The sequence below is a fragment of the Trachurus japonicus genome, chromosome 21 (assembly GCF_045865225.1).
Source record: "Trachurus japonicus isolate A0001 chromosome 21, Traja_1.0".
NCBI lineage: Eukaryota > Metazoa > Chordata > Actinopteri > Carangiformes > Carangidae > Trachurus > Trachurus japonicus.
This window is the reverse complement of record NC_140927.1, coordinates 18740402-18760419: the sequence shown is the minus strand read 5'-3', so window position 1 is coordinate 18760419 and position 20018 is coordinate 18740402. Positions and strand designations below refer to the sequence as shown.

General features: G+C 38.6%; 1 protein-coding gene across 2 annotated transcripts; it reads right to left on the bottom strand.

The window, feature by feature from the left end:
- Window positions 1–13777: 13777 nt before the first annotated feature.
- Window positions 13778–17318, bottom strand: fastkd5 (FAST kinase domains 5). 2 transcript variants are annotated; one of them, XM_085765294.1, is made up of 2 exons: window positions 17215–17318; window positions 13778–16434 (listed from the first exon to the last, which is right to left on the bottom strand). In XM_085765294.1, the coding sequence occupies exon 2, from the start codon at window positions 16420–16422 to the stop codon at window positions 13993–13995; it is 2430 nt and encodes an 809-aa protein (XP_085621420.1). In that variant the 5' UTR covers window positions 16423–16434; window positions 17215–17318; the 3' UTR covers window positions 13778–13992. The 2 variants fall into 2 exon arrangements, with proteins under 2 accessions (XP_085621420.1, XP_085621419.1); XM_085765293.1 differs by having other exon boundaries at window positions 17220–17318.
- Window positions 17319–20018: the final 2700 nt, after the last annotated feature.

Below are 20018 nucleotides of genomic sequence, written 5' to 3'. Positions count from 1 at the left end.
AGTCTTCTGTTTCCCTATGCTGCTCTGCACCGTTTCTCTCGCTCTCACTTTGGATGTGTGAGTGTTTGAAAGTGTGTGTCTGGATGCATAAATTATTGACTCAGAGTGTATTCATGCTTCCCTCAAGGACTTCAGCCAACCAACGTGGAAATACCTTTATCCACTCTCTTCCTCTTTCAACATTTTTTGTTTCAAAAACCTCCACAAAACCCACAAGCAAAGAAAGGTCCTCAGTAATAATTAATGTGTTACATCTTGAACATAAACTGCCATTTATCTATGTCCAGTGTTCCTGTAAATAATGTATGTCAGGGTAGCCCTTTGTTTTAGTTTGATCTGAAGAGAAATTACACTCTGCTGGGATGGAGTGGTATTTACAATCCTAGAGAGGAGGATTTGGAATTTGGATGTGCTAAACTTTGCCAGAATATCTGCAACAACTGGAAACAGTATGCATGAGACGCACTAATATTTATGAGGGCTTATCCAGGCTTATGACTGCCAACCTGAGAAAAGTGACAAAATCCTTCTTCATCCTCCCATTTAGCACTCTACACTAAACATGAGAATGATATTTTGCGTCAAGCAAAGAGAAAAGCCCTGGCGAAAAGCAAAATAAAATGTTGTGTTGTGAATACAGTGAATTAATGTTTATAAGAAGCTTTCATTCACTCCTGAGTGCTCTTTATTACAATACTAGACAGTTGGCTGTATGCATTATATCACTGTCTGACATTCCCTGACTGTATCCAGACAGAATTACTAATATTCCCCAGTTCTGAATATCATGTTTTCCCTCCCTCAGTCACAAGCATACTGTGCAGCTCACGGTGCCCTGCAGAGTCGCTCATCCCACATTAACCTCTGTCCATGCCCAATATCCATACTCTTTTTATCAGCCCCCTTTTCCTCATGGCTCTTCGGCACATCAAGGGCATGTCCTTCTCTGTATCTTGGCCCGAAGTGTCACTATAGCTGCTAGAACAGACTGACATGCTTGTTGGCCTGTAATTTATAGTGACAACAAACAGGCCCAGATGGACAACATACTGCATTTGTGTATATGTTACAAAATAAGTCTATATCAAAACATGGTCTCATGGTGGATTTATTTAGAAACACAGCGCACCAGCGGGATCCACTACAGCAGCGTCTCCTGCTGATTTGAAAAAGATGTGACCTGAAAGGGCCCTGTTTGTGTTTCCTCATTCAGTTGAGAGAGGGGAGAGACACAAATCTCACAACGAACAAGCAGTTCTGCCTGAACAATAATGGTATACTCAAGACAAGAGACATAGTCACAAAGAGCATGGTGATCTACCGAAGCAATGGCAACTGACAATTTGAACAAAACTGCAGGGGAAGATTATACATTTGTATTGAAATCCCAGTCTAGTTTAATATATTTTCACAGCAAAAACAAATTCTGGTCCTATTTCGTATGATTTCACATAGACATTATTTTCTATCTTAGATGTCTCATAATTCCATAATGTCACACAAGATAAATCTAACTTCACCATAAAGCTGTTGAATCAAGTGCTGCAGTATTTGAGTGGACTATTACAGATTGTCCGTGTACTGTGGCGGAATTTAAATGCAGCTTCTGCTGCACTACTGCACATTTCCTTCTTCTGGCCATTGCATAAAACCTACTGACAAGTGGAGGATGGCAGCTAACCACTCGCCTGCTAATGTTCAACTGTTTAGTTTGTTCTGACAAGAAACAGTTATAATGATCATCTTTCTATAGTGGGAGAGGGAAATTATAGCAATTATTCCCCTTTCACATATCCTATTGAGTGTTTCTTCAAGGGTAACACAATGACATTACAAATAACTAATTGGTAATATTCAGTCCATTCCATCTGATAACCAACATTCAGTGACAGTGGAGGTGATAACAAGTGCTAAAAAAGGTACTGGCAAACAAGTGCAAGGATGAACTACTGTAGCAAGCAAGCAAACCTTTATTTATATTTGACATCTCTTTCCAGTTACAAGCAAAATATGGTGCAAAAAGCACAGAGCTAGCATGTGTGTTCTTGATTATATGGATTATGTGAGGACAAAACATTCAGACATGTGTAAACATTAATCAAAACAAACTTAGAGAATAAAATGAGACCTACAACTGACCAGTGAAAACTAATTTTAGGCATGTGAAAACCTTTTAATTTCTGAGGCTGGACAACATCATTACAGGTGTAATATGATCTGTATCTGTTAAAGAAATTATAAGGCTCCCACTTAGCAGTTGTGCATTCTTGTGCATTCTATTGTCTGTATCAGATCACTGGGCAAAATAATTTTGTTTTATCTGCCCTATTAGTGACCCCTGGGGAACACCAGATATATACACTTATGTTTTGTGGAGCTAAAACTATAGCAGAAAAAACATCAGTTATGTTTCTGAACCATCCATTATTAGATCATAATTGTTGAGATCATAATTTCCATATTTCCAAAATCACTTTTTATAGTGTGTCATCACTAAAATTCCTGTGAACAGACTGAAAAAGACGTTGACTGCAGTACTGTGTGCTTGCATGGTAATATTATCTGAAAACCTAAATCATAACCCTCTAAAAGGAGGCAGCCACACTGCAGCAAATACCAGCTGGAGCCAAGGCCTCTTATCTAACCATTGTGCTCAAAGGTACAGTACATGAAGCGGTAGAAGTGTGCTCAAAAGTTAATGGATTGTGAGTGCAGTGCACCTTTGCTGTGAGGAACTGATTCATTTTGCTGTCTTCCTTTGGTATCAGTTTTCCAATGTAATTTCAATATGGCAACACTATTTTGTGTTTTTTGGAGAACTAGTTTGTTGATATGCTCATGAAGTCTTGTCATGTTTGCATACAATACAAACCACATCAGTGACAGCCATACACATTTTAAACTGAAATGAAATATTAGCACCCTGGTGAAGTGTCAGATAAATGATGCAACACATATTAAACTGATAAGGACTTGGTATCTTGCTCAAGGACGCTGCAGTGTATACACTTGAGGTGACAGGAAAACCTACTGTGACCCTCATTGCCACGCATGCTGTTGGCGTCTGGTTCAGTAACTTAGCAGCACAGGATACAGTTTAAAAAAAAAAAGCTGCTGGATACAGGCTATTGTCCACTTAAATCATTGTTATCTTTAAGATGTCTCATAGAAAAATGCAAATACCTGCTGCTAGTTATCCTAGCATTTTTACATATTTTCTTATTCATGTGTTGGGGTTAAGCCACAAGTTCACTTGGGACAAATTATAAAGTAACATCAGCACCATTATAAAATCCAGTGTGACAGCAGTTTTATTGGTCATCCTATCTCTCAGTGCATTGTAAAACACTCAGGGAGGTTTTTATGTGCATTGTCCACAAACACTAAAAGAGAAACTTTCTTCTCTGTCACCTTGTAGCTGGTCGGGCACTGTAATATTTAAAGTTGAAGATAACTTTTTAAGCAGTGTATAGTTCAAGGCAGAACAGAACTCTCACGTCATCAACTCTCGTGACAGGCTCACGGTGTGCCGTGGTTCCTGAAAGCACTTTTCCGTGTTTCTGTCTCTCTTCACTACGAGTATGCTTGTGGGATTTACGGCAAGCTACAATGGATCCAGACAGATGGCAAGGTGGGGGTGTTGGGTAACCATCTTCTGAACCCCAGGGAGCACTGCCATATACAAGCTGTCAGACAAATGTCTTCACCCAGACTTTTTTGGTTATAATATAATGAGACTGGGACTTTGACATTCATTTTCACAATTGTTCAGACATCCAGAAGAACTGTGAGTACAGTGTTAATGCCAAATTGTTGGGCCTTGTTAAGAAGTTTATGCACACACTCCCCTATTAATTATATTGTTGCTGTGCCAACAGCATCTTCATATCATCTATAAATGCATCAGGGTAACAAGGCCATCAGGAATTTCCATAAAATGAAGTAGCAAATAGGTCATGAATATCATTAATATTCAAAAAGCAGCACATCAAAGACTAGTAAGCCAATGCCTCAGCATTAACTACATTTGACCATTCATATCTTTCCTCATTAACCACTCTAGGAAGCGTTATTTGCTGATGGCTGTGCACTGTACACTGGTGGCAAGTGCATCAAAACAGTTCTTTCAAGTTCCTCAAGTATCATGCAGCTGTACAACTCCATAACAAGCCAAACGACTGAGATGTCTCTCTGTCAGAGCACTGTGTGTGTCAGCTCTGGTAATACTGATTAAGCTCATCGCAATTTATGTAAGACACTTCTTCAGTTGTTCTCAGTTGAGTGGATAATTGACAGCCTATTGTTGGGTGACTGCCTAGATTTCGCAGATTTCCCTAAAGACATGTCAAAACTGTCCAGCCAACCACTAAAAGACTTCAGCACTTTTGACAAGGATTGTTTCATTCCTCTACAAACAAAAACTTATGCCTTAAGAGTAATTTGAAAGATGCCAAAACATCATAAAAAAATCAACAAATAGTAGCTTACATATGCCCTCAGTTCTTTTTGAATTCTGAACCTTCCTTCATACTGTGCCTACGCTTAAACCTTATTTTAGTTGTCTACTAACTGTCAAGTCATTGTGAATCTTGCAGGACTATATGAAAATAAGGATACCCAAAGCTGACACAAACAGGACAATTTACTGAACATTTGATATGCAGCAGATAAGCTGTTGAGTCTGTAGAGAAAAGTATTAGACAGGTAGGACTTGAATACCTGAAATATGTCAGTGGGTTTTCAATTAAAATTTTGCAGATTGTGCATCAGTCTACATTCCTGCTGAAATACAGAATCCCTAATTACATTACAGGCTAAAGTCAAACCTGCATATAAATTACAGTAAATTTAACATTTAGCAAACCCTGTCTCTCTTCTCTCCATAAATATAGCTGAGGTTAGCACTAAAAAGCATCAAAATGCACTTCAATCCCTGATGAGTCCTGAACACAGCTGTATCTGCCTCTGCAGCATCAGCTACAACAACTCAGGTGACTGCAGGCCTGACACTCCATTCAGATCACTTAACAAAACACAATGTTCAGCCGTGCCTGTTTAGAAAACAATTTTAAAAAAACAACTCTGCTGTTTTTTAAAATTTAGTAAAAAACATTCCTTTCTTCTCTGTATAGTGTCCATGTATCTGATGGCTCAACTGTGTGTCTATATGACACAGAGAAAACAAGACACACACCATATTCTGTTTGTCATAGAGGAATTTCAGCTTAGCACCACAGGCATATGCCTCTGAAAATTCAGTACACACTTGTTGTGGCGACACACTCAGGTGTAAAGCAAGTGATCGCCCCTGTGGAAAGCATGAAAGCAGATATTTCTCATCTAGTTTGAAAAAGCAGAGCCACCTGCTGCAGCTGAGCTCACCGCTTGAGTGAAAAACCACCTCAGAGTTGTTTTATCATGACACTGAATGCTGCTCCTCCGCATCGCTACTATACTAATTGTAACACAGTGAAAGTGATGCTCTAATTAATACAAACTCTTTAAAATTGCAGTCAAAAATCAATCTGCAGTGCTTTTCAATATGAAACTCATAAGAATGAAAAATGAATTATTCAAAGACGCTATTTTAGATTTCACAATGTCTGTTAATAATTTATCACATACCCCCTGCATATTTGAAAATACCTGAGTTTGTGTGGAGGTTTACATGCATATTTATAGTATCGTCTAATCCGAATTCCTTCACTCTCTTTTTTTTGGGGGGGGGTGGCTCTGTGTCCTGTAAAATGTCATGCATTGAAATAGTCCAGACCTTTCAAAAATGGAAACTGTTTCCTAGAGGATTAGCTATAAACTCATACGAACAGATTACATCAGATTCCGTCCTCTTTAATCTGAGTTTTGATTTCAATCTTGATGGCTTTTTTTCTCCCCCACAGGGGGAATTTTCCCACCGGTTATAACACAGTTAAACTCCTCACCTAGCCACTGGCTACTAGATCAAAGCAACATCCACTCACAGGAAAACAGTTAAGCAGGGAAAAAGCAGGTTGCTATAGCAACTTGTACCACTTCTTGTATGGCATCACACTACAATTTTATTATTAGGACAGGAGCAATATTAACTACATTAATCAACGTAAGCTCTTGCTCATACAACAACACCTGCTGTGATGAGTGCAGATGGCGGCAGCAGCTTTTGTTTATGGACTCTTTTTTACAGATAGCACAGTGAGTGGATTAAATTGAAATATACAAACAATAACAATACCTTTTTTCCTTTACATAATAGCAAAAATAATTCCACCTGTATGTAAATGACAGTTCAGATTATTGATGTTTGAACATGAAATTCTATCATGCATGTATGTATAAATCACATTCACTCTTCATACAGTATATGCCCTCCTGCCCTTCCCAGGAGACTGAATTTCTATGGCACAGGAAGATGGCAACATCAAATATTCACACTTGGATTTACCACACTCAGAATAAGAGCGTCCTTGGAAGTCTGACATCTCCTGTATAATTAAGTTGTCCGGATTAAAGTAGGAGCGGAGTCTAATCAGCAGCAGGATATGTTGATAAGCATTAAGCCACAAAGACAGAAATTATTAAAACTCCCTCTGATCAGAAGGTGCCATAATGCATCAATTCTCAAGAATGAGGTCAACCACTTTGGGTTTCCATCATTGTCAAATCCATTAAATATGTGGGTTTGACAGCAGCTGTGGAAACCTGCATTGGCTTCGAGTCTGCATAGTGAGGGAACAAAACAATAAAAAACGTCCTTCATCCTCACAGAATGTCATTCATTCACTGATTTATTATTTCTGGGAATATATAAGACTATGTCCATGCACTGCAAAACAGCTCTGGAATCTCAATTTCTTAAACTTGACATTTCTGGGCAACTTAAAATAGCTCTTATTTTTGAATCTCTTCCCAATGTGTGCATTCCCCTCTGTTGTAGTTGTTGTTCCCTGATGTTTGTCTTTTCTCCTGTGGTGGTATTTCCTTATTTACTGTCCACTTTGCCCTTTTCATAACTGTGATGCCAAATTTAAAGGTTTCTTTCAATCTGACAGCAGCAGTTTTGCACCTACTGTAGCTGAGGAAAAAAAAAATCCTATTTTCCTCTTTGCACACACCTCAATCAAACATAGCCAATAGCTTTATTTGTCAAGGTCGCTATGACTAAGAAAATACAGTATTTCTGTTTAACTGGACTACTCTGTAAAGGAATAACACAGACATTACACCCCCCTTCCCACACACACACATATCCCCCACCCCCACTGCCATGGTCATGAAATGGAAATGTTCTGCATTAATGTGCAGCAGAGCACAATGTTTTGCAGTGTCAAGGCAATGTGAATGTACTGTAAAACTCATCAATGATTTAGAAATAGAAGTTGTAACATTGGAAAGATTTTAGATTTCTCCATCTCTTTCATCAACTGATGTTAGACTCCCAACATCTGCATGTCTTTTTACCATATAATGTAGTTAGGACAGAATAGATTTTCACAAACAGCGTTGGGCATAGTGGTTTCAGACATGTGTACGTGCATGTGTGTTTGGCAGCGTGCTGACTGCGTGTGTCTGCCTCTGTAACTACTCCCCCTTCACGTCTCAATACCTGATCCTCGCGTATGCGAGATAATGTAATTAATCATTATGCAATCGTTAACACATCACTCTACATTTGTCTACTGGGGTAACTGAGGTTTAATTACAGACTAAAATATGAATCCCCATTAAGCAGAGGGTGGTTTCCATGTGCACGAAAGCCAGAAGACTGTCTGTTGTACACTATAATACGCCGCTTAATTTTATGGGGCACATCTTTATTATGCTTTTGTAGCATTTAGTAACTCTATTTTACAGCAAATCCAAGTTTGAGACCAAAACGCTCAAGCTGAGTCTGTAAAATAGAAAAACTGGTTTAACATCAGAGCATCAGAGGCATGTAGGATTAAACTTTCATGGTTCAATGTTTGTTCCAGTTCCTGGTGTCACAACTGCTGCATCACCTCTTTGTGACATTTCTTCTGTTATTTATGATAGCACTAACAATTATCCTCTGCTGACATGAATACATTGTTATTTTGTGGAACAGAAGAACCACATGCCCCAAAGTCTAGAACTCAGTTGCCAACATGATCCGATCAGCTATAACGTTAAATAATAGGTCACAGATAGACACCAATCAGCCATAACAATACAACACTACTACAATGTTAAGGTGGATTGGTATAGTTGCATACTGATATATACTTTCAGTTTTTATTTCTTTATTTAACCTTTATTGTTGTCTATCGGTTCCATTAATTTTTCAACATTGTAAATATCAGTATACAAAAGTTGCTGCAGTGTTATCATTATTGTAATAGCCTAACATTCATATATAAACGAAAGCTGAAAACACGTAGCCTAGATATCTATGAAAGTTCATGTGGAGGGTAACTGTTAGAATTGCAGAATATCACCTGAATGTTTAATTCATCATTATTAATGTTCCTAAATATGAAATTTTCTTTCATGATATCTGTTTTTCCTGCACATTAACTTACCAAGCTTGAAAACAGATCCTTGTCAGGGCATATATCCTAATTAATAAATTGTTAATCAGTGTGCTGTTTAATTAGGTCCTCTGCATGTTTAAAGGGCCATCATGCCATCTGTATCTTTGAGGCAGCGACCCAGTGCTCTTGAATAGACTTGCAAATTAATTTGAAACTCTGCAACTGCTCTGTGTTCTTACATAAGAAATTTTAGCACATTGAGCTTTTGCTAAATATGTCCAAAATTAGAATATCATTGATCCAAGACAAAAATTGCAACTCCTCTTCTGACTGATCTCACCAATCCTGCAAACCAGGCATTTTAAAACCTGATAGAAACTATGACTCAGGTGTTATTGAACGTTTTGGGGGCTTTTTGAGAATAATTAAAAGAGAACATGTGAAGCTCTAAGCTTGAAGGTCTTCACTGATTTGTTCAAAGCAGCACATCAGTAAAATACATTTTGCTTGTGTGCCCATCTAAAAAATCAAACAAATATTTTGTAATTCAGTCAACTTTATACAATGATTCTATACGTAAAATGGTAGATTTTAGTTCTACTTGACTTAGCTGCCTGTCCATCATTGTTTTAATACCACATACTAGGATTACCTTCTTATCTTCTTTAATGACGTCTCTAAAGTGTGCCACATGCTATCCAAACTGTACATCCATAATTCCCTGTGAATCTCCTGTGTGTTGGCAGCCAGTTTGAATCCTGCAGCAAGGCGACCCCATCAGTGACAATTAAGCAAAAATTATTTGGCAATTACAGTGAATGGAATTGGTTTCACTGGGGGAAAAAAAAAAAGATCTGGCCTGGAAATAGCATGGAAATGGGTTTTCATATAAGACAAAATATAGAAATGTCATAACTTTATGGTATTTGTCATAATAGTCATGCAAAACAAAAAAAACTGACCTTCGTACATCTTCTTATATGCCAACTGGAATATGGTTATGGAATATTATCATGGTCTGACCTCTCTGTGGATGCCACAGTGGAGCTGTATTACACTGTCTGTGCTGTACATACATGAATCCTGCCATGAGCTGTGATGATCTGTGTGACCAAATAATGAGTTTAGAGGGATGGTGATGCAGTTATGCAACACAATGCTGTTTGTGCAAGTGTGATCTTGAACTTTTCACACAGTAAAGAGAGCAGGACATAATGTTAATTAGCTTGAAAACATGGAACTGCCGTTTCCCCATACCTGCATTATTTACAGCTTTGTTGAAAATAGCCCCTGTACTATGAATGAGGGTGGGTTTAATTACAATAGCACATGCTTTAATTACTGGGCTTTCTCTTTTGCAAATGTTTATTTCTGTTGAACTTTCGAACTGCCAAGCTGCATATTATCATCATTACTGTTCTTTGTGTTCAACTCTCTCTCATTAGTGTGCCATGAGCCAGTTGCTAATGTTTCTATAGGTATTATGAATTCCTCACACCCATCCTATATCTTTAGCATCCTCCTGCTACATTGGTGCCCCTGGTCAAATGGAGAAAAACTGTATTTCTTATCGTCCACGAGAAACTAGATTGAATAAATGCATTACATTTCTCCAAAGTATTTTCTATTTTTTTAATAACAAGCACAAAAAATACTATATAGTAATGGTAATAAAAACCATTGTGTTCTGGGGGTGAAATAAGTTTATCCTCTGATAAATGAGAAAGCAAATCTTGAACTTGGTTAAGTTAATAAAGGTCTATCAATAGCAGTTAAGACAAGTGCTGAATGCAAACGCTCCCTATCAGCCGAGTCCCTGCAGCAGTTGGTTTAGCAGAGCGTGTGTGTGTGTGGAATCTTAAAGGCAGGGATCCAGACACATTATTGAATGCCACTGAAGGGGTCAAAAAGGAAGTGGCACTGAGAGAGAGTGATAAAGAAACCTTCAGGAGACTGGCAGCGGCAACTGCCACCGCGCTGCAAGATGTGTGATGGGGAGAGAGAATCACTTGCATATATGTGGTTTAATCCATACCTGTTTTTTAACCTCACTTGTGACTGCCAGGGATCCAAGTGCCACAAGTCCATGAAGTGGATTTTTTTCTGTGACAAGTAGTAGTACGGGTGTTGCATCAGCGCGTAAAGAATATGTGACATTAGGATTTGTCTGTTTCATACAATAAGCTAAATTAAGGAATTATGGCAGACAGACAGTAGTATCTCTGCGTTGAGATAACTTAAGAAATGTAGATGCAAGCTTAGGCTACATTCAGACTGCGCTGGATTAGCTTCCAGGCTGAGAAAAGCAAAAGAATTGAAATGCAAATAAGACAGGGATTACTGAGAGAGCATTCACTCTACAAGAGCCTCTTCTATTAACTGGTGAAACACTGGTCACATCTGAGAAAAAAAAAACTGTATCCAAGCCTAATGATTAGATTATTCTCTCTGCTTACTTTTGTTGTTGTTGTTGTTTATAGCAAGGTAATAACTCAATAAATGTCTTGTCATCAGTGAGACGTGAACAAACAGGAGGACGTTTAGCACCTGCTTGGCAGATTACTCAGACTACAATATAACAACAGCATAATGATTCAATCTAAGCCGATAATCATTCCCATTACTCCACACGCTCTAATAAACTAGTGCGCTGCGGCAGGCAGTCCCTATTCCCTATTCTCTAAACATGTTTGCCCTTGTTAGCATCAACCTGAAAACATAATAGAGCTGACACAACATCAGTGAGCGGGGTAGCGTCTTCTCCCCATGTGGATAAGGGATTTCTTTGGCGATCCAATGAGTTGCTTTTGAATCCCAAGAAAATGGTGCTAAATGAGAAACTGAATCATCTTAACTTCAAAAGCATGCTTCCTGCACACTCAGAAGTGTGAAATTTGTAGCTGCAGGCATGGCACTGACTTGAAAGTGCCAAAATATGAATTCTTCTTTATAGTTTTTCAGATCTGTGTGGAGAAGGAGAGGTATTTATTGACTCTTCTCCAGCTCATTAAAATGCACTTACTGTCCTTGAATGTGTCTGTGCCTCTTTTGTTGCATATTCATTATATTGATGGAAATATGAAGTAATTGACAACATGTAAAATGAATTTCCCTTGACTCTAACCTTGTTTTAACATTTCATTTACTGTTCATCTGAACAGAGAGCTGTACTCCATGTATTCAAATTAATATGAGTCACATGCAAATATTCAACATAAATATCAAGGAGTCATGTTGGGACTAACAGTGTTTCATCATTGACATTCAGACAGGGATTGCAGTTTCCTAAGGTGCACACTGCCCTCTGCTGACACAATTTAAACACTGCACAGCATTCCTCCACCTCCTCTGACAACAGACTTTGCAGCTTCCTGCAGCTCCTCCTTGGGGATCATTGAGCGCTCCCCCACATGCTGACACATGTAGTGCTGATTGAATATGTCTGTCCTGCTTTTCTCCTTTACTCCCTTTTTCCACTTGTCTCCCAATCAGGAACTAGCTGAGTATAAGTGAGGGAAGACGTGTTTGTGTGTGTCTGTAGTAAATAAATACAGTCAGTTTAATCAACAGGAAATTATTTGGCAATAGGTTGGGTTTTCACATTTCATATGACTATTTGCTGGTTTCTGCATTTCGTGTTGCAAGGCCAAAGCAAGCATTTGAAATAAATTGACTTAGATTTCAATTGGTGTCTTCTGACGTTTCATGAAAGGATTAAGTGATTAGCAAAGAAAGAAATTGGCAGATTGATCAATAACAAATCATTATACAAAGCCCGTCTTGTGTTTTTTCTATGCTGTGTCAATGAAGACGCATAAAGTCCATGGGTATATATCAGCCATACAACTGGTAGGATTTTCTTGACTTTTCTTCAGACAGTGTTTCCTTGTAGGGGGCCTTGAAGCTGCTTGTGTTTCCTGCCGTATCGGGACAGCTGGCGAGATCAAAGCGCTAACACTATCAGTTTCTGGGTCACAAAGGAAAGAAGGGCCTAGGGAGCGGAAAGAGAAACACTTTAAGGCGAACATAACACACCTGTAGGCTCCCCAGTGTGTCTTTACCCCAAGCTCTCATCCCAACATTCTTTTCAGGGAGTAATAAGGATATCCTGCTTAGAGATGTTCCTGAACCTGAATATTATAATTAAGCAAAACACAAGAGAGTTCTTTTTTTCAAAGTCTTTCCTTTCTTCAAATTTGGTCCATTGTAATGCATTTGAAAGCCTGAGAGAAGAACAATGTCCATACATGTTTTTCATTGGCTGTTGTCACACAACACAAAAACAGGTGAGTAATGTAGTTAGTGGTGTTAAAAACCAAAAAAAAAGAAAGAAAAAAAAAGAAGATATTTTACATTCTATTTTTTGAAGCCAATAACATTTATTTTTTAGGCTTTAGTGGGGGACGGTGTTTACACAGAATTACCATAATAAATACCTGCAGTTAGTAAAAAGGATTGAGTTTCAGAACCATACATGGTACAGTGGTGTATTTTTTTTATTTTTTTACATCTTTAAACATAGAACCATAAACCTGTTATGTTATTTTATAGCTTCAAAGTTATCAATTACAGCTTTGAAATAGGCCTGCCATTAAACCTCATAGGATTGTGGAATGGCTTTTTATTCTATAAAGTAAAAATTTGAATAAGGTTTCAAATGTATGAGCACCTTTGTTGCCCATAAAACACGCACACGCACACACACACACACAACGAGGGCACTGTGGAACAAAAGCCATTTGCCTTAACAGGGGTGCAAATTTAACTCCCTGTTTCAAATAAAGCCTGGGAGAAAACAGTGATGAGTCTGTCTTGAGTGTTGTGATAGGCAAGTTCCATATTGTGAACACATGCTGCACTAAAATTATTATCTCTACTGTGGATTTTTACTTTCCTTTGATATGAAATTGTGACAGATGATTTTAATCCTTCCTTTGTCAAATTATGTAACAGATTTTACCGTTCAGGAGCAGTCACAATACTGGAAAGCAGCTGCTTCATTCAACCTGCATATCATTTGAAATGTTTGTGACTTTGATGTACAAAGCAGGAGAGTTCTCTGATAACATTTGAAAGAGGTTCACTGACCTCTAAAGAGGACATCACATTATTAAAGTTATAAAATAGCTATATTGGTTCAAAAAGAAAGAAAGAAAAAAAGTTAAAATTCCACTATTCTTCTTCCTGAAAGGTAAAAGCTAAGTGTGGCAGGAAGTTTAACTGTAAATAAATGCATAAAAAGAAACTCCAATTGTCTACTTTATCATCAAGACCCTTGACCAGAACAATGTGGTGTATATTTTTTTTTAATTTGCATTCTTTCCAAAAAAATACCTTGAAATGTCATACATTTATACAAAATACTGAACAAGTACAAAATGTCAGTGGTGGGTGTAAATAAAAGAACATCTGTCCTACTTCTCATCAGACATACTTCTGTGCTTTGCATATACTCATAACAAACTAAATATTGCCCAGAAACTAAAGTGCCTCCATAGTTTCCTTACAGACAGTCAAAGACTTTGCAGTGCAAGTAAGCTAGTTTCTCAGTCTTACTTTTCCTCAGCATGGGAAACCAGTCATGATAGCCAAGATCTACAACTTTGTAGCCCACCAACTTCAACTGCCTTCTCTTCATGACATGTAAGCCTAGCAACTGCTGTGAATGGCAGCAGTAGTGGTTCCTGCTGGGGATCTGGATTGCTAGTTTGACTATTCCTTTGGCATCTTGCGTGGCTGAACATGGGCTGCTGTGTTTGGTAAGAGTTTTTATGAAGTCACTTGTAAGGTCGAGCCCCGTGTCAAACAGTCTCCCTTCATCAGGCTCTATTCTGCGAAGAGATGTAGATTTAAGAGAGGGGGTTAAAGGTTCTGTAGTATTTTTACTCCCTGCTAGCTGAGCTAAAAGACCATCAGTTATAGGTACTCCTAAATTTATTCTGTCCCATCCTTGGTTTGAAGAAAATTTGGATGGGCTGCTCTCAGGAGATAATGTGGTTTCGTGGGATGTTGGGTTGACAGGTATCGGCTGCCCTGTGGAGTCAAAATGTACTTCCAGGTCAATGGAGCGAGTGTGGGGCAGAATCATTCTCTTACATACAAATTTCTCTCCTCCGAGCAAATCTTTCAAAGAAGATTCTGCCTCCTTAACCTCAGGTTTCTGGCACACATCTGATTGAGCAAACTTCCACAGCATGTCTGCGATCTCCTCTCTGAGTTCACAGCTTAGCCTCGGGCCAGACCACTGAGGCAACTCCAGAGACACAACTCCGTCTAATGTGAGTAAGTCTTTTTTAAGCTCTAGCTGTTTTGATTTCAGTGCTAATTTCACAAAGTCGGGGCTCAAGGCCAGTGCAAGCAGGTCCTCTGGGAACTGAGAGACAAAGGCCAGGCCTAGAAGACCAGTAAGCAGATGCTCTGGATATCGTTGGAACTCAGCTTTCCTCCGTCTCAGGGCTTCTGTAAGGCTTGCATAGAAGCTTGGACTCTGAACTGGGAGAAACCTTAAAGTACCAAAGGCCCACAGTAGTTTGCTTGAGTCTTTGCTCCTGCAGTGTGGTGCCAGCGCAGGTATTCTTTCAGCAACTGCAATGAGGATGTCATCATTGCGATAGTGCAGAGCAGAACAAGTCAGTGCCACATGCATCAGGCCTGAGACACCCATCCTTGGGGCCCGTCGTGGAACTTCCTTAGTCATGTCCTCCATCCACGCTCTGTGATACAGGTAACTGAAACGCAAGTACTTCATGACATTCACCATGGCGAAGTCACTCATCTCGTTCACAAAAGAATGTGCCTTGTCAACAATCTGAGTCACTGCACTCTCAGATATTGAGGTTTGGGATTTAAAGAGCCCCAAACATACGATGCCAACCTCCTCAGGGTACAACTCCTGTAAATGGCACATGAGAAGCCGCTGTAAAGGGCGGATCAAGCTTGTTGGGCAATGCCTACCTTCTCCGATTATATACAACAGCTGGACTAGTTCAGGGACCCCCATCTGTTCCAGATGTAGACCGACTGAGTCATAGAGTTGCTGCAAGAACTGGGGGACCTGTCTCCCAATACAGCGCCATAAATCTGCAGCAAACAGTAGCTGGTGTAAGGTCATCTGGTGGGCCCGGCGGCACAGCTCAGTCTCGTACAGCCCCAGTAGAGTGTGGGTAGAGGGTATATCCAGCCACACAAACGACAGCAGCACTTCCAGCAGCTGCTGATCAGAAAACAGACGGAGGTTTTCCACAGAATATCGGAGAAGCATAGTGAAGCGTTGGTTATTCATCAGTAATGAAATCTTGTCTGGCTGCAAGCAGCTGAGCTCCACGAGAAACTGAGACACATCGTATGGCTTCATGCTACCCTTTAAAACAGCCACTTTTTGGAGCAGGCGGTGGGCGTCTTCCCACTCTATTGGGTGAGGCCGCTGGGTGAGGTCAAGGGTTATGGAGGTGTACTCAGGACGGCATTTGTGGAAGGCACGTGTGTCTACTTTAACATCCGGTGGTATGGGTTTTCTCTGGTATGGTGACACTGATGGAGTCTTGGGTTCAGGATCTTTGTTGAAAGCCAAGTCGAGAAGTGTGTTTTTCGAGCTGGAAAGGTGCCGCGAGCAACTTACACTGTAGCGATTGCTTTGCTGCCAGAAGGAAGGTGCCAGAGTGGACAGACACCGCTCATCTTCATTATTATCTGTCTGGTTCCAGGAGGTTGCAGAGTTCCACACAGAGTGATGATAGGAAGATGGGTTGTAATACAGCCTGTAGCCTTCGTGCAGAGAGGATTCCTGCTGTTGAAATGTCCCCTTCTTCCTCTCCTGCTCATCTGTCTCATCCTCTGGTTTGCCATAGATGTGTTGAGCCTGGGTAAAATCCCTTCTCAGGCCTTGGAGACAGCGGAGCCTGGACACCCGTCGACACAGCACACAGGCAGCCATTGATCTGCCACACTGAAGAGACAAAAACATGATTTTAACAAGTGGTTATCCCCTAACAAAAGTGTTCAGTGTCACAGACAATTTCCTCAGTTAAAAGTGATCTATCTATCTATCTATCCATCTATCCATCCATCCATCCATCCATCCATCCATCCATCCATCCATCCATCCATCCATCATGTTCCAGGAAGTAATACATAGCAAGAAACTGTTTTTTTTGTTGTTGTTGTTTTTTAGAAATGCCTTTAATGGAGTTCATTTCAAATACAGCCAGAGATGCAGAAATAAATTTAAAATAATCAAATCCAGGTAAATGCAATTAATTCATAGCAGTTTAAGAACAATCGGGTAATGCATAATTAATCTATATCTCATTGTAACTGTCCGAAAGAATATTTGCTTAGCATTTAACAAATATGAAAACCATGAGACCATGAAACACTGCTGAAGGGAACTTTATTTTCAGCTTACCACTTACATTCACGTACCTAGATAACCTTGTTCTACCTTAACCCTAAAATAGCAGTTGTTTCAGTCCCAGAAAGCACCAGCCTGTTGTCTTTTTGACTTTTCAAAAACCATTCGTATGAATTATTTATGCTAAGACTGGCCGCTCACATGCTCAGCTATTTAAAAGCACAATCTTGTAGCTAATAGCCTACACTGCTGCAGGATCTGCAACATGAACAGTTGCCTAAAAACACAGTATTTCCCTCCAAGAAGGCGACTGTCGGCACATTATAAGACAGTTAGCTAATAATATTAATAACAATAATATTATGTTCATCTCACCTTACCTCTCCAACATTGACACGGGCCTGTTGTTAACAGTTTGCGCAGCAAGAACACCTAAACACCCTCATGGGGTAAAGAGACGAGGAAGTGTTGCTACACATGCGATTATTACGCCGGAACTCAGATAGGATAACTTTCAGAATAAAATATATTACCCTTTGTTTGCGGGATAATGTAGCCAACGATGTACAAAACACTGGTAAGAAAATTGATCCGTGTTGTACATAATTACAATAAATGTTCAGTATAATAATTGGAACACATAATATACGACTGAAATATTTTGTGTAGGACTTTTGATATTTTATTGTGGCGGGTTGATATATCTTCCGTGGACAGCAGCCATGACTGAACAGAATATGACCTACGGCAGCTGGGTGGGTTCAAACGACGATATCCGTTTGTTACAGTGTAACCTTAAACCGTATCTGAGTGTAACCATAACCATCCGCCCTTCACCCATATTTAGGGTAAATTCCGCTTAGGCTACAGTCTACAACTCACTGGAAAGTCAATTAATGTCCCCCGTTTTTTTGGTGCCTTCTTTCCTTATCGAACAAAAGTTTTAAAACTTATGCCAAAGTTAATATTGTTGAAATCATAACACTTCCTTTTAGAAACATTCCCTGTTGTGACTGCCCTAATATTTGATATAACAACATTTTAGAGAGTAGCCTAGATGGTGATGGTGGTAGTGTAGGGGAGACCGGGGTCAATTGTAACATTTTTTGGTTTTGATGTCATAACTCAAAAACCACTTGAGCTATTTGGATATTTTTTTTATGTAGGAATCTTCTATCTATGTTCTACTTGTTAACAGTAATTAAATGTTTTTACAAAAAATGTTTGAGTCACAATATTGATTCAAACACAAGAAGGCAAATGTTACAATCGCCCCCACGTGCGGGGGCGATTGTAACACATACGGGGGCAATTGTAACAACATACTTTATACCTTTATATAAATACCAAGGACCAAAGTAAACTCCCAATAATGTAGACATAGTTAATACCATTTAATATCAATTGAACATATATAAAAAACACTTGTCTACTGGTAAGAACAGTTATTAGTTAACAGTTAAGATCAAGAAGTCCATCTCAAGACCCCAGAGGCCATGATTAGTTTTCAAAATGTCTTCTTTTGTCAATTTATAGTCCAGAATACAGAGATAATCAATTTATATTATCATATAAAAGTATGAAAACCAGAAAATATTCATATTTAGGAAGCTGAAACCAGTGAATTTATGACATTTTTGCTTAAAAGTAGCTTGAACCGATTATTCGAAATCATTGCAGATCAATTTTCTGTCGATCAATTGATTGAATAATTGTTGCCACTATAAAATAAATAAATAGGCTTCATAAATAAATAGTTACAACCAGTTTTTTAATCAGTTTCAATACTAAGCTATACTTTAAAGCTACCCTGCTTGCCTGCTCGCTAGCTTTTTGACAGAGTTATCAGAAAAGTCATCAAAACTATATTTTAACTTTAATAGACAACAAAGATAAATATACATATAAATTAATATAGCACTTTTCTATATTATAAAGGGGGGGAAATCAACTAATTTGAGGGTGTTACTGAACTGGACATCATTTTGATGGTGTCGGGGGCAATTGTAACAGGGCGTTACAATTGCCCCCGATTCACCACCCATGATAAAAAGCTGTCTGCTGGCAACAAACAACAAAGTTAACATATGACAAATATAGCAAATGATAGCCAACAAAATTGTCAACAAAACTGGATGTGTTTCAATTATTAGACATTAAAGGTTAAGAAGGAATGAGAAAAATACCGATGATGAAATTTTTTACTTTCATACCTCAAAAATGAGTCATGTCAGATAAAATCAGAAATGCATGAGATATAAGTTTTTCCTTTGGTAGGCAGAGAGGGAACATCAAAAAACAAGTGCATAATGAATTTCATGGTTGTATCTCATTTCTGATTGGTGCAATTTAAAATGTTACAATTGCCCCCTGTTACAATTGACCCCGGTCTCCCCTATCAGGTGAGCTTGTTATGATTTATGTATATTTCTGAAGGTGAATATTTGAAAATTACCCAACTGTGAAGGACATTTAGCCTACATTATTGAATATCTGCTTTTCCTCCTTAACACTTGCAAATGAAATAGGCTACATCAAAGCAATTATAATAGATTTTAAAGAATAAACTATGTTTTCTTTGTAAAAAAAATAAAAAAAATAAATAAAATTGAGTTATGACAAAAAGTAAACACTTAGGAGAAGATATAATGTTACACACATGTTTTCACAATCACAATTAAGTCAGTATTATCAGTAGCAATGTGTATGACCTGATTAACTACGGATTGCATCAAAACTTGGATGCTAGCAACAAAAAACAAAAACAATGCAGGTTCATTTAGCTTCAATAGGGCAATTTCAGTTCATGCTGGTTTTGTTCACTGCCTCATGGTCATGGCTTAATGGGACTCTTTAATAGAACAAAGCCAATGTTAATGTTTTTAGCACTACCTGTGTATTTCCTGTGGTAATGAGTCAAAAATATTTTCTGTGAAAAGCGCCTGTTGCTGTGAATTAAAAGCTTGTTATATGTTGTTATTTAGAATTTAAGGATTTCTGTCAGAAACAAAACACTATGTCAAATAACTGATAGCCAAATAGATAATGTCCTATAGTTTTGGCATGATAGTTGTGGTATGGTACTTCATATAAATTTATTTGGATAGAACACTGTATTTTTAAGCTAAAATACCAGAGGTAACGGCTAAAGGGTTATAGTCATAACTGCACTGTAAACA